Raw genomic sequence first — 14,387 nt, forward strand, 5'->3', positions numbered from 1 at the left:
TTTTCCTGATGAAAATGAGGTCAAATTCGAGTGTAATCGAACAAGTTTCACTGATACCTAATTTTACGATAAAAAATACAATCTCATTAAAGACAGTCCAAATGATGTCGTGTTTGGACTCATTTCGATCGGAACAAGCTCTACAACTCATTCGTCTTAACAATATTGTTCTGATTAAAAACATACAAGCATAAATTGCCAGTAATGCTCGATTCCCCATCTGCTTACATTGTAGGCTGTTGGTCGGTCGCTGGTCTTTGAAGTTCCGAGCTCGCAGAGTCGCGAGATATCGGTGTGAAACAACTACCAATCCAATTGCAAAACTTCATTGTTTTTCATGATATTTTTATGGGACTTGCGCCAACTAATTCGTGGCATTCTTCTGATTAAAATGACACTAAACACGGTACAAATTGGACTGTATTTAGCATTTTTATCCGTAGATTTATTCGAAGGCTTCGAATAAATCTTCGGATAACTTTTGCCAGCTCGACGAATAAACGGCGACGACGGCCGACGAGGACCGACGAGCGCCGAATGTCTAAGACCCAGCGACTGCCAAACGGCACACAATGTAAGCGGATGGAGAATCGTGCATTATTGGCAATTTATGCTTGTATGTTTTTAATCAGAACAATATTGTTAAGACGAACGAGTTGTAGAGCTTGTTCCGATCGAAATGAGTCCAAACACGACATCATTTGGACTGTGTTTAATGAGATTGTAATTCTTATCGTAACATTACATATCAGTGAAACTTGTTCGATTACACTCGAATTTGATCTCATTTTCATCAGGAAAATCCCCTCCATTCGCTCGTCACAATTTTTTGAGGATATGTTGAAAAATCTAAAAGTTTAAACTTCCATTCGTGCGCGATTCTCCATCCGCTTACATTGTATGTCGTCTGTCTTCGCTGAGTCTTTGATGCTCGGCGCTCGGCAAAAGTTATTCGAAGATTTATTGGAAGCCTTCGAATAAAAGATATAGATAAAAGATGAAAAAATTATTCGAAGTTCGAATAAATCCGCTTCGAATAAAAAAAATTATCTTTATTCGTCGGATAAATTCTCGTCGAATAAAATTATTTATCTGATACTCGTCGAATAAAGATACTTTTTTTATTCGAACCTTTGAATAACGAATAAAGATAAAGTATCTTTTATTCGAATCGTTATTTAAATAATTTTTTATCTAAATAATGCCCAACTCTGGTCACAGGTGCCTTTTGGAAGGACAGCCCACCTGTTATCTAAACATTCTTTTAAAGTCCTTTTTTTACAGTCGCAGAGGAAGAAACGCTCTGTATTTTGGATTTCAAGTAATTGTAGACACTTGTATGATTCTGTTATATATACTACTTTGATAAAATTAGAAAATAAAAATTATGTGGCGTGTGTAATGTCGTACAAAGCAGTTTCAGATGAATGATAATGTGTTCAGGAACTGTTACAGAAATATGTAAGATCACCCTGTCGATGAAGTATCGAATGCGGTTTATGACACGAGCGACTGGAATCCACCTCTTTTGAGGAGTTTAGTACACACTGCATGTCTAGCCTTCCTTTAATTAGTTTTGGAGGCAGGTCTCTGGAAGTTGTGGATGCATTCGTTTGTATGGTCTGGCTTGCGACTCAATAGGGATTGTTAGCGTACCATAAATCTCCAGATGTGACACAGAACACAGGTAGGTGTGCTGGGTGCTACGTCACCAACGCACTAAAGGACTGAAATGAAGGAAACACTTTTATTTTTTCAATGATCGTCGCAAAAAATTGTTCTTCCTTGAATATGGATGGTACCATGGTATTGGGTTGTAAAGGGGTGTTAAACAGAGCTGCAATGCAGCCCATAAAAAATTAGTAGAACGGTGAAATAAAGAGTAAACTAGAATGTTTTCGAGTAAAATTATTTAAAAATAGTTCTAATGTGTTTTTAAAGTCATCTAGTAAAAATCTTATGGTGCTGAGGTGGAAAAAATATTTATTCATGAAAGAAATTTTTATTTAATTAATTATAACAGTAGCTATATATATGAAAAAATTTAAGATAGTGTTGATGACAATAGCTCATTATTAAATTAATATTCAGTTTGGTTGCTTTTAAACTTCGATGTGAGATCTGTATTTGTTCGAATTTTTCCGGATTTTCCATTTTTTACAACTAAAGTTTGCAACTACAAACTTGGAAAAAAAAATAAAATACGCATCATTACAATTAATATTATTCTTAATTTATATTAATTAGAGATTTTGTACACAAGATTTACATGTTAGTTACATATTTCATGTACAACAATTAAGCTGTACGTTCTAATCCTGGTTAAAAAAATAATGTGCGTTCAGTTTTATGCTAAAAGACTGACCGGTTCTGTCCCAGGAAAGACTGACCGGTTCTGTGCCATGCTAAAAGACTGACCGGTTCTATTCCAGGAAAGACTGACCGGTTCTGTGCCATGCTAAGGCTGAGCAGATGTCAGCACTATATCGGGAACGCCGAAAACCCGGGCGTGAGCACTCTCATTCCTCTCTGGTAGAAGCAACGTAAGGAGACGTACTGTTGCCTTCGTCGTTTATTTTCTCACTACAAACGTGAAAGAAAATAATGCAACTACGTTCTCTGTCAGTAGTGAAATAGATTGACATCTTTGAAAAAGGATCAACTACATAATTATTGATTAATTAATTCTTAACTCTTTCGAATTTTACAACTAATATGATATTTTGGATGATTCTTTAAAGCTAAAGTTTATGTTTTTTAAATGAAATATACATGAAAATATATAGTAAATTTCAATTTAATTTCTTTTTCAAGTTCAGTTACAAAATATATTCAAAATGGTTGCGTATTAATAGTGTTAAAAAATTGTAGAAATGCGAATAATAATTATACGTATGCAGAATTGTTATTTACGTTCAAGGTTTATGAAAATTGTATTTCTCTAATTTGGAAACGTAGTATCTATATTTATTAATATTGTATTGATAAAGATAATTGTAGATATATAACATAATGACATCAAATAAAAAAATATAATTTGAACCTATAGTCATAACATCAGATATGTACATAACTCGTCAATCATTTGTATTTGACCAGATTTGATCATTTTTGTGGATCTAGTTCCAACATTTATCGTTCGTCAGCGTAGAGGGCGTAAGAAAACCAGTTGTTTACATGTGAGACACGAAACCCCATATGGTGATTGGTCTACTCCTATACCTCGTCTGTGTCAGTATCGAGCAACAAACTGTATTGGTAAAACAGATAAAGAGATAATGTACGAACGTACGACAGCGTGGATAGCGCTGTCGTAGCTTTGTTCGAATAGCCGTGCCGCGGCACACTCACACACCGCGCCTGGTCGGCGTGTACAGCCATCAATAATCACTAACAATACAATCGGATTCTTAAAATCGTTTAATATTTTCATTACTTTATGTTTCACCAAGTCATTTTTGTCGTAAATGCATAAAATCCGCAGTCTACTTGTAATTGTCTGCTTTTTGCGTCTCTTTTAATTAATGACTTGCAGAATGCGGTGACGTTGATGGAATGTTCCGTCGTAGATGGGAGCGCAGACGTTTTGGCTATCGCTGCCGCTTTTGTCAAAGGAAGATTTCACACGTAGATAGAATACTCGAGAACATATTTTGTTAATATGCAGTCCCCACCTCTGTCGAAGCGTTGTTCTTCTAATTAACTAAAATTATTTTCGTTTGCTCGTTATCACCTTTTTTTTTTGAACGGTGACTAGTATGACGAAACAACAGGCTCAACGAGCAACAGCAACGATTTACCAGCGCAATATCCGCCCTCCTTAATTTTAGAACAGAAAATAAAATATATTTGTATGGTCTTTCGGTGCCGCGATCATCGAGCCCGTTTTGATCGCTATTTTTAAACGACCATCGAACTATCTTGAATCGTCTGAAATATTCTTCATACAGACGCGTAAACAGATCGATACAAAATAGTGCGTTGAACAAGACCAAAGTTTCATCACTCGGGCTATCTTTAGAAGCGCAATGATATTTCTAGAACCGTGTAATCTTCCACTGCTGTAATGTAGATACTCGCGCGATTATCTTGATCTTTGTGTCTTTTGTAAACACTCCCCCCGATCCGCTGTAAACAATTACGTTCGTCATCGTTATTTTATAAACGCTGTCCTTGCAAAACAGTATATTTACTAATAATATCAGCAATTTTGTCCGATCAATTTTCGTTTGAAATTCAAGGTCAACGATTGTCCAAGCGGTAAAGCTATCGAAAGGACTGCTACTTCGAATTGATCAATCCCCATTTTGTTGATAAAATATTTTTTCTTCCAGTTCAATGGTAATTGTGAAAAATCGTCTGGAAATGTACTTTATAATTGGTGGATCTACTTCCAAAATCGTCGATCTGAATATATGTCGTTCGAAATGAAAGTTGACTAAAGGGGTTAAAAAAATTGAATAAAGAACCAACCTTCTGCGCATTTATTTTCTGCAGCATATTACAATTGAACCGAAAAGCTGGGTAATTTAGCATTGAAACCTGATCAAAATCATTAAAGAGAGCAATTCTTTTGGAGGCTGTTTAACCATTTTGTTTAAACAGCCGCTGGTATTAATTTTGAAGGAAAATCGAGGAGAGTCGCAAAATGGCGCGCGTTATTGCGAAGCATAATTCGAGCGGCCAGTTCTCGGACAAGCGCGAGAAGATTTGACGTGCTAATTATAACCGAGACCGCGAACGCAACGTGTTTCATCATATTCGCGAGCGTCGCGACGCTCTCGGTCTCTCTACCGTGTTCGATGACGCGCTTGCGCCTCGTTTCTGCGTAATCGACCTCGTTCTAGACGTCTCTAGAAGCGTCCGACCAACGAGAGCGTTCTCTCCAATTGCAGAAGCTTTCCGATTGGTCGGCGCTCCGAAACTTCTCGAAGCGCGAGATATGAAGTATAAAGGAGCCGGCGCGCCGCTACCGCTCAGTTACAATTTCACAAGCGAACCACGAACACTGAAGCTAACACAACACTCGTGTTAACAGTGCATATCATCGAGACATACGACAAAACCGAACGAAACGAAAGGTGAGTGCACCTTCCTTCACTCTTCTGCTATCTTCAGTCCGTTTTTATCTCGCGATTTCACTTGACAATCCAAAAATCTCCGGTGAATCTTATTTTACACTCCCTTGGCTCTGAAATCATTTTTGGAATTCTTCGACTTTATTTCACGTTGGTATCCGAAATATTTTCTCCTAGATTTTATCCTGCGCTTTCTGGTCCTGAAATATTTTGTTGAATTCTCCTCTACGATTTTGTTTTACGTTTGTTGGTACTGGAATATTTTTCTGAATTATCCCTTAAATTTTATTTTACGTTTTCTGGTACTGAAACTTTTTTTTATTCTGTTTCACGTTCTTTGGGTCTGGAACATTACTTTGAATTTTCTCTTGGACTCTCTACTGCAAAATTTCTAACCCTGAATTATTTTCTGAATTTACTCTTGGATCTTAATTTACACTCGCTGGCCCTGAATCATTTATTTAATTTTTTTCTCTTGGATTTGATTTTATCACCTGGCTCTGGAATATTATTTCAATTTTTCTCTCGTGGATTTTACCTCGGAATATTATTTTAAATTTTCTCTGATTGCGTTTCGATCCAAATGCAGTTCCGTCACAACCCAGACCCGGTTTCAATTTCGTGTTACGAGTTTAATTATAGTTCGCGAATGAGGAAGGTCACTGCTTCGCAAGGACTGGAATACATATTTTCATTCTCATTCAAACGCGATTCGAAATTCGGTTTACTCGTTGTCGGTCTTTGAATTTATTTTTGCGGAACGCAAATAACAGTTTTGGAATCCTGTTTTGATTTGTGCCGCGAAACGAAGCGAAAGGAAGTCGTGACGCTGCGTTTTCGCGTCGCTATTGACACTGAGATTCGCGGTACGTTAAATTACAGCGAGTGCGTGCCGCGTGAACCTTGCCCAACGATGTAATTGATTGCATCATCAATTTGAACGCGTCTTAAAGTGCGTCTACGACTTTATTTCGGAATCGAAGAGCTGGGGGATAAGAATATTCGCAAAGGGGTCTTGATAAAATTAACGAAATCGTCGGCCAACGTTTATTGCGTCGCAATCGTCGAGCCCTGTCACGTGTGCTAAAAATAGCTTGTTCAATTACGGGATTTTCCTTTAACAAATTAAATCGACGTTTCTGTTTCTCGATGAAATTTCATTACTAAACGGATTCAGTTCGATTTATTCCAGATAACAAAAATGCCGTCGAAAGCTCCAGCAGTCGGAATCGATTTGGGCACCACGTACTCCTGCGTGGGTGTCTTCCAGCACGGGAAAGTCGAGATCATTGCCAATGATCAGGGGAACAGGACAACACCCAGTTATGTCGCGTTCACAGACACCGAAAGGCTGATCGGCGACGCGGCCAAAAACCAGGTCGCGATGAACCCTAACAACACCATCTTCGGTATGCTATAACACCTTAATTTTTCATCATTCTTCTAGTGATCATTTTCACATCAGTTGAATCAGGTGTCATCGATCTTGCATTGATTATGCAATTTTCTGCATGACTTGCGAAAAATAGGAACCAAATGAAAAGTGTTTTCTCTGTCCTTATTGAATTTTTGAAGTCGGAAATAATATGCCGATGCTGAATAAAGAGTACAAAAATTTTGCAATAGCAGCATATTTTGGTAGAATATGACACGTTCGGTTCTATAGAGGATTAATCAGAAGAGGAGCAGTAACGAGCAATTTGCTCGACAGCCGCGTTTAACAATTTAATAAAGCAATGAATAAATTATAGTCGTTAAAGACCGACTCGCGTTCAACAAGTTAACTCGTCATTGTTCGTGTGTAGCTATTGTACACGCGTAACTGATCTTGCTCAATCATGGGACTTCGCGGCACGGATGCGCTTGCCCTCCTTCCGTTGCACCGACCGAATTGCATAACTGCAATTACCTTGTCCGTGCCAGGTGACGCTACGTTTTCAAGTTTGTTTCGTGCACTATATTCTCGGCGTCGAAATGCTGCTCGGGATACAACGATGAAATGCACAGCATGCATGACTTTCGTCATAGAAAATGGCTCACTAGAAGAAAACGATATTCGCATAAATCGCTTATACTCGTGTAGGTATACTGATTCCCTAATTTTCCACAGACGCGAAGAGGCTGATCGGCCGAAGGTTCGACGACGCAACAGTGCAAAGCGACATGAAGCACTGGCCGTTCACCGTGCTGAACGAGGGAGGCCGACCGAAGATCAAGGTCTCGTACAAAGGAGAAACGAAAGCCTTCTTCCCTGAAGAGGTATCCTCGATGGTGCTGACGAAAATGAAGGAAACGGCAGAAGCGTACCTGGGAGTTTCGGTGACGGACGCAGTCATCACAGTGCCAGCATACTTCAACGATTCCCAGAGACAAGCAACGAAAGACGCTGGCGCGATCGCGGGCCTGAACGTCCTCAGAATCATCAACGAACCAACTGCAGCCGCGATCGCTTATGGTTTGGACAAGAGATCAGCCGGCGAGAAGAATGTCCTGATCTTCGATCTAGGGGGTGGCACGTTCGACGTGTCGATCCTGACGATCGAGGAGGGTATCTTCGAGGTGAAATCGACAGCCGGAGACACTCATCTTGGTGGCGAGGACTTCGACAACAGGATGGTGAACCACTTCGTGCAGGAGTTCCAGAGGAAGTACAAGAAGGACCTCAGCTCGAACAAGAGGGCCCTGAGGAGGTTGAGGACGGCCTGCGAGAGAGCCAAGAGGACTCTCAGCTCTTCGACTCAAGCCAGCATAGAGATCGATTCCCTGTTCGAGGGGATCGACTTCTACACGTCGGTCACTAGAGCTAGGTTCGAAGAACTCTGCGCCGATCTGTTCAGGAGCACTCTGGAACCGGTGGAGAAGGCTCTCAGGGACGCCAAGATGGACAAATCACAGATTCACAGCATCGTTCTGGTCGGTGGATCCACCAGGATACCAAAGATCCAGAAGCTACTGCAAGATTTCTTCAACGGCAAAGAATTGAACAAATCGATCAACCCTGACGAAGCTGTCGCTTATGGCGCCGCCGTGCAAGCTGCTATCTTGCACGGAGACAAATCCGAACAGGTTCAGGATCTGTTGCTCTTGGACGTGACGCCTCTATCGCTCGGTATCGAGACCGCTGGAGGCGTGATGACTACCTTGATCAAGAGGAACACCACGATACCTACGAAACAGACCCAGACGTTCACCACCTACTCGGATAACCAGCCTGGAGTCCTGATTCAGGTTTATGAGGGAGAACGAGCTATGACCAGGGATAACAACAGTCTGGGCAAGTTCGAGCTCACTGGCATCCCACCTGCGCCGAGAGGAATCCCTCAGATCGAAGTTACCTTCGACATTGACTCCAATGGTAAGCATGAGTTTCGATCGATAGTGGGAGTATTTCTTCCCCTATTACTCCGACGATCAGCTCTAGACCGATGACGCTAATGCCACCCCCTAATTAATTTCTAGGTATCCTGAACGTGTCGGCAGTGGAGAAGTCGACCGGTAAGGAGAACAAGATCACTATCACGAACGACAAGGGTCGATTGTCGAAGGAAGACATCGAGAGGATGGTGAACGAAGCAGAGAGGTACAGAAGCGAAGATGAAGTGCAGCGGGAAAGGATCGCAGCGAAGAACGCGCTCGAGTCCTACTGCTTCAGTATGAAGAGCACGATGGAGGACGAGAAACTCAAGGACAAGATCGACGCATCTGACAAGCAAAAAGTAATGGAAAAATGCAACGAAGTAATCGCTTGGTTGGACGCGAACCAGCTGGCCGAGAAGGAAGAGTTCGCCGACAAGCAAAAGGAGCTGGAATCCATTTGCAGTCCCATCGTGACGAAGCTCTATCAAGCCGGAGGAGCACCTGGAGGCGGCTTCCCTGGAGCTCCCGGAGGATTCCCTGGAGGAGCTGCTCCAGGAGGTGCCACCGGAGGCAGCGGACCCACCATCGAAGAAGTCGATTAATGTGTAGAAGATGATTAACATCGCCGTACACGGCATCGATTGTTCCTCGTTTCATTCTTCATTGTACTTACGTCATCTGTAACACGATCGTTTCATCGTGCTCATTTAAATGGTAATTTATTCGTGAGAATCGGAGACTTTGTTGTTCTGCGGGTCAGTATTGCAATAAAATTTATTAATTTGTTATAAACACTCTGTGTTCTTGAATCCCTCCCTCCTGCGTGCTGGGAAATATTCGTCTCCTGGGTCCTTGGCTCCTCAATGTTGAGCTGGACTCAACAGTGACTTTTACACCAATACTATTATATTATATATATTTAAATATATTATATTTATATTTATATTATATACATTAATAATGACTGAGAAAAATTGTGTTTCTGTTCTACATAATTTAGTATAGCGGAACGTACAAATATAATTGAATTATGAGGACAACACTTTGAGAGGGAACAATTCGGATTGCAAAGGGTTAATAAAAGTTGAGACACTACAGAAAAAATCACACGATTTTCATGGATTTCACAACGACGCTATAATTGCTTCCAGTACAAGTGTATAGAAAATATATTTGTACACACAGATATTTTGTAATAAATATTCAGCACACAGTGTAAGCATTACAAAAGATAAATTATTCGACGACTGGTATCAGCATTGTTAAAACATATTTGTGAGCATTCACCGTCAGAAACTCTCAGGTTTGTAGAACTGCATGAGAATGATCAAGTACGTGGTGATCACGCTGATGAACTGAAACAAATCGAAACCAACAATCAACGAACCTCAATAACAAAAGAATAATTGAGTTAAACGTTCACTCACTCTAGTCAGCAAAGAGTTGTCCATATCGAAGAAATCGCAGGCAGTGAATTTAACATTGTGTTGCTGCAACTGCAACGCGAAGTCATTCGCTTCGTTTCGAACACAGTCACGCTCGAAATTCGCACGCAGAAGACTATCCATTCCGAAATTGTTTGGGTAGATCGCCGATTGATCCTCGCAGATACTGACTCGCCTTCGTTCTTCGTTGCAAAAGTTGCGGAAAGAGGCGAATTTGTTGAACTTCGTTAGGTATTGAGCGTTCAAGACGAACTCTTGTACCGATGGACCAATTTTATTGACTTCTCGGTGTGTTAGAGTGCACACCCAACACATTACGATGAACTGACCACAGTAGACCAACCAGATAAGATTGTTCAGGAATATGAAGCCGTTCTTTTGCTCGGCGGCGCTCATGTAGATCCTGAACAATTTGGCGACCACCATTATGAACGCGTTTGTGGAGCACAGCAGAAGATCCATGCCGTAAATCTCGTTCACTTTCATTATTACTGCACAGGCATCTGCAAGAAACAAAGATAATATTTCGGACTGTAAAGAGAATCGGGATCCTTGTGCTTGAAAATTAATTGTCAGAGATTCCGTCAATAAAAATAAATATAATGAAAAGAAGAGTAACATTTCTTTAAGTTCTTTAACTTGGAAATAGACAAAAGAGTTAAAGAGAAAATTTATTTATTTTTAAAGAAGCGGTGGACGATATTATTGTTAAGGTTGCAAATCAATGTGTACCAAATCATCTCACCACTATGCAGCTTCCTGATCCTCCTAATCTTGAGAGCAACCCAAAAGGTCCCCAGCTTCTCATCCAAGCCCTTGATTGCCAGATTAATAGTTCTGAACCTCAAACAGATCATATAAACGACAACATCGAACACGAAACTGTTCGCCAGAGTCTGCGAAATACTGTAGTAAAGCAGCAGATCCGATGCATAGATCTGATTAGGATCAGTGTAATAATAATACAGCACGTGAACAGCCAAAGACACAGGTCCTAGAACGATCACAGTCAAAATAGCCACAATTTGCCTGCTTCGGACACTTGTATCATCGATGGCCAGCTCCTTGTTGATCAACAGGTCCAAGGACTCCATCATCTTCATCAGTTCTGGCCACTCGTCATAGTACTTAATTATGTTGCAGACGTAATAGTACGCAGAGACGTGGCAGATAGTCTCATTCATGCAGTACATGATCTCGAAAAGCTTGCTGGTGAACTCCCGGCCAAAATTTGCGAAATCCATTACACTGAACGCAACGATCACCGTGCACACTGCTATGTGAACCCCTCGGAGGATCATAGTGACCAGTTTAGGACAGTTTTTGGGACTTCCAACGCCCACGCCGAGGAACCAAGACACATAAGTTATGGGGCGCAGGATGTGCTCCGGACACGGTGGATTTTCATCCACCTGGACGGTGATTTCTTCTTCCATGACAGTGAAAATTAGTATTAAAAGCTTGGTTTCACTCTTTTCAAGCTTTCCGTAAGCTTGATGTTGCTTCCATAACAGCTTGGGACTATCTGCCACGAAATTAGTGGTTCACTATGTCCTTTGGTGGATCCAGATGACTATGATAAGCGAGATCATACAAAATTCAAGGAACCTTATGGTTTATGGGTCTGGGGGGTTCGGGAGATTAGATGTGTCGTCGATAGACACGGAAAGCGATGTCAGCATCGAGAATTTGAACGAAAGTGGATTTCAAAAAGTTGAGAAAGAAAAATTATTGTTAAAAGAACGTGCTTTGTGGAGGAAGTTGGATTTATATTGTAGACAAATGATAATATTTCCTTGCAGCACTCGATAAGCGAGTCTACTGTCTAGTAAGTCTGTGAAATATCAAAAAATTCGCTCCTCCAAAATCGAGGTATATAAAATCGGCATATGGGGTCAAAAAGAAGAGAATTCAATGTTCCGAATAATTATTGATTGGTTGATTGTAAACGAATTTCAGAGTTCTGGGAGCTTGAATGTTCCACGTGTGTGTATTATCGAAAAACGAGCTTTATTTGCCCAACGACTATATTACAATGTTATTATACAGTAAACATTTAAAATTGGGATAAAACGATAACGCTGAACATCGACCATTCTCTTATAACTCTTTTGTGTGTCGTCTTGCGTGTTTGTCATGTTGTGTGTTGTTCGTCCGTTCTCTCATGTCTCCGTTCTCCGTTTAGAAATCAGGCGGCGCGGCGTGGCGGGTCGAGTCGAGTATCTTTTTATTTATTTACTTTTTTTTTTACTTTTTTCTTTTTTATTCGTTTTTGCGGTTTTTCGATTTATGGGGGAGAGAGTATTTTCATGCGGGCTGTGACGATAGAATTCATTTGTTTTAACAACTCGCTCGTGTGCAGCAGCGACGGGGACCGTGCTCGACGCGTCGACAAACGACCGTGTCCTCTCACAAGAATGTTTCTCTCTCTCTCTCTCTCTCTCTCTCTCTCTCTCTCTCTCTCTCTCTCTTCGTTAGGCTCGTTTCTTACGGTCGTCTCGCTCGTCCGTGCGCTTCTTTTTGCGTCTTGTTTATTGAAATCGGGAAAAGGCAGCGATAATTATTCGAACACCGGACGTCGGTACGCGTTTCCTTGCTCTCCGGGACAGGAATAATAATGATTCATCTCTCTCTTTCTTTTTTTTTAATCCGGACACAGCCTGTGTCGCGCGCGATCGCTTCTTACGTATCTTACACGCATATATTGTATAATGTATATGTATAATTTCATCTGTTAACGATGCTTTAGCACTACGATTTTTATCAACGCCCCGAGAAAATCGCGCGAAGGGCTCGTAATTAGGTTAATTCGGGGGGAGAATTTCGTGACCACTGCTCGTTCGGGGTTGCTTGAATTTCGATAAATAATTCCTGTGACGCGTGGAGACTTGGAAAATGAACTTTGTAAATCATCGGGGAGGTTAACAGGCAGGCAGTTGCTCTCTCCATGAATTTTCTCTGCGGCAAATCGATGGGAGAACTGGTTCAATCAATGGGGAACGGAATTTTTGGCCTCGGGACGCCATCTTGTCGGCGGCGCGGCGCGGCGCGGCGCGGCGCGGCGCGTCGGGGCTCCGGATCGAGAAATTTAGGAACATTTTAACGTAACTTCAGAACCGTAGAAAATATCAACATGAAATTTGCACGAAAAAATTGCTCAATTACGTGGGAAAATGTATGTAGAAAATTGTACAATTCATTATGTGTCTTTCTTTTTTGGAGATTGTAAAAGTATAACTTGTCAAACGTTTCGATTGTTTCCTCTGTTGCAACGAGCATTAAATTTTTAATAAACATCAATTTTTAATTTACATTCCAAAGGATTGTTCCCCGTTTGAAAAATCAATACAGTGAAAGCATTAAATAGGTCAATCAATCATGTTAAATAGAGAATCACATGGAAAATGTTACGTTAAATTGTACGAACATTTTTATTTTTGTGATCGATGGAAATTCGGAAAGCAGCGTAAATTGAACGAAAGGGGTGATAAATTTTTCAGTTGAACGCTACTCAATTTTCCGATCGGGATCATAGTGCGTCGACGCGGCCGCGCGACGTTTACTCGCCGTCTGCATAGTATCACCTAAGATTAGAGGTATGTTTAGCCTCGACCCACTCGAGAATGCCCTGCCAATTGCTTTTCTATCGCAGCGGATTCCGTGTCGAGCTAACGAGACGATCGAGCGCGTCGATATCTTCGCGTGAGACGGAATGTACATTGATATACATGTGTGCTTCTTCTCCCCTCGTCTCCTTTTAACTGTATGCGACTCAGCGACGTTTAGATTAACTTCATTTTATTTTTTATCTGTATTTTTCTTTTATTTTGGCGCAGAACACTTACCGCGTCCGTTTAGGAATCGCTCCGCGGCTTCGTTACTATTTTTAATGCCACTATGAGCGCGCGCGTGCGTGCGCACGCGTCTTCTTTTTTTTTTTTGTTTTTCGATTTATGGAATCGTTTCGAGTCGTCCTCTGTTAGGCGGCTCGTTGATAGCAATCGTTCATTTAGCGGCCGGATCGATCTGTGCTCCGTGGTTCGACCGTGTCGATCTGATATATGGCGTAAAATTAGTCGAAAAAACCCGATCTTCTCGGGATCTACAGTAAACGATCGTGGATCACCCGAAAGGAAAAATCGATATATCTTGTCTGATATGTGTCGATCCGATATGTGTCGTAAAATTAGTCGAAAAAACCTGATATTCTGGGGATCTACAGTAAACGATCGTGAATCGTCCGAAACGAAAAATCGATATATCTTTCCTGATATGTGAGTAAACGAAGTGTGTAAATCGGCACAGTCCGACGTCGGTACAGCTTCGAACTCCATCGAATCGAGACTTAAGCAAAAATGATCCTCGCGTTCCGATCCTTGCCCGAAAATCGGCTCGGCCACGTGTTCAGAGATTATTGTCGCTAAAAAACGAACGCGGTCGAACACGATGCTAAATGATCTTCGGAACGAAGGTTCTACCAGGCAAGGAAGCTCTCAAAAATCCCGCG

The 14,387-nt window shown here is 41.2% G+C and overlaps 2 protein-coding genes across 2 annotated transcripts; one reads left to right on the forward strand and one right to left on the reverse strand.

Annotated features, from left to right (window-relative positions):
* The first annotated feature begins 4,922 nt into the window (after positions 1 to 4,922).
* On the forward strand, positions 4,923 to 9,227 carry LOC143358254 (heat shock 70 kDa protein cognate 4). The gene is made up of 4 exons (XM_076795243.1): positions 4,923 to 5,081; positions 6,271 to 6,487; positions 7,189 to 8,433; positions 8,538 to 9,227. Exons 2-4 carry the CDS (start codon positions 6,280 to 6,282, stop codon positions 9,035 to 9,037), a joined length of 1,953 nt encoding a protein of 650 aa, XP_076651358.1. The 5' UTR covers positions 4,923 to 5,081; positions 6,271 to 6,279; the 3' UTR covers positions 9,038 to 9,227.
* Positions 9,228 to 9,398: 171 nt separating this feature from the next.
* Positions 9,399 to 14,297, reverse strand: LOC143357994 (uncharacterized). Its single transcript, XM_076794783.1, has 3 exons — positions 10,626 to 14,297; positions 9,863 to 10,383; positions 9,399 to 9,790 (listed from the first exon to the last, which is right to left on the reverse strand). Exons 1-3 carry the CDS (start codon positions 11,314 to 11,316, stop codon positions 9,725 to 9,727), a joined length of 1,278 nt encoding a protein of 425 aa, XP_076650898.1. The 5' UTR covers positions 11,317 to 14,297; the 3' UTR covers positions 9,399 to 9,724.
* Positions 14,298 to 14,387: the final 90 nt, after the last annotated feature.

This window comes from Halictus rubicundus, chromosome 10 (assembly GCF_050948215.1).
Source record: "Halictus rubicundus isolate RS-2024b chromosome 10, iyHalRubi1_principal, whole genome shotgun sequence".
NCBI classification, from domain to species: domain Eukaryota; kingdom Metazoa; phylum Arthropoda; class Insecta; order Hymenoptera; family Halictidae; genus Halictus; species Halictus rubicundus.

Excerpts from the sequence above, each read along its gene's own strand:
- LOC143357994 (XM_076794783.1), bottom strand. The coding sequence starts at position 11,316 with ATGGAAGAAGAAATCACCGTCCAGGTGGATGAAAATCCACCGTGTCCG. Across the intron at positions 10,384-10,625 it reads GATCAGGAAGCTGCATAGTG|ATGCCTGTGCAGTAATAATG; the intron begins GTGAGATGATTT and ends TGTTTCTTGCAG. Across the intron at positions 9,791-9,862 it reads ACAACTCTTTGCTGACTAGA|TTCATCAGCGTGATCACCAC; the intron begins GTGAGTGAACGT and ends GATTTGTTTCAG.
- LOC143358254 (XM_076795243.1), top strand. The coding sequence starts at position 6,280 with ATGCCGTCGAAAGCTCCAGCAGTCGGAATCGATTTGGGCACCACGTAC. Across the intron at positions 6,488-7,188 it reads CCCTAACAACACCATCTTCG|ACGCGAAGAGGCTGATCGGC; the intron begins GTATGCTATAAC and ends AATTTTCCACAG. Across the intron at positions 8,434-8,537 it reads CTTCGACATTGACTCCAATG|GTATCCTGAACGTGTCGGCA; the intron begins GTAAGCATGAGT and ends ATTAATTTCTAG.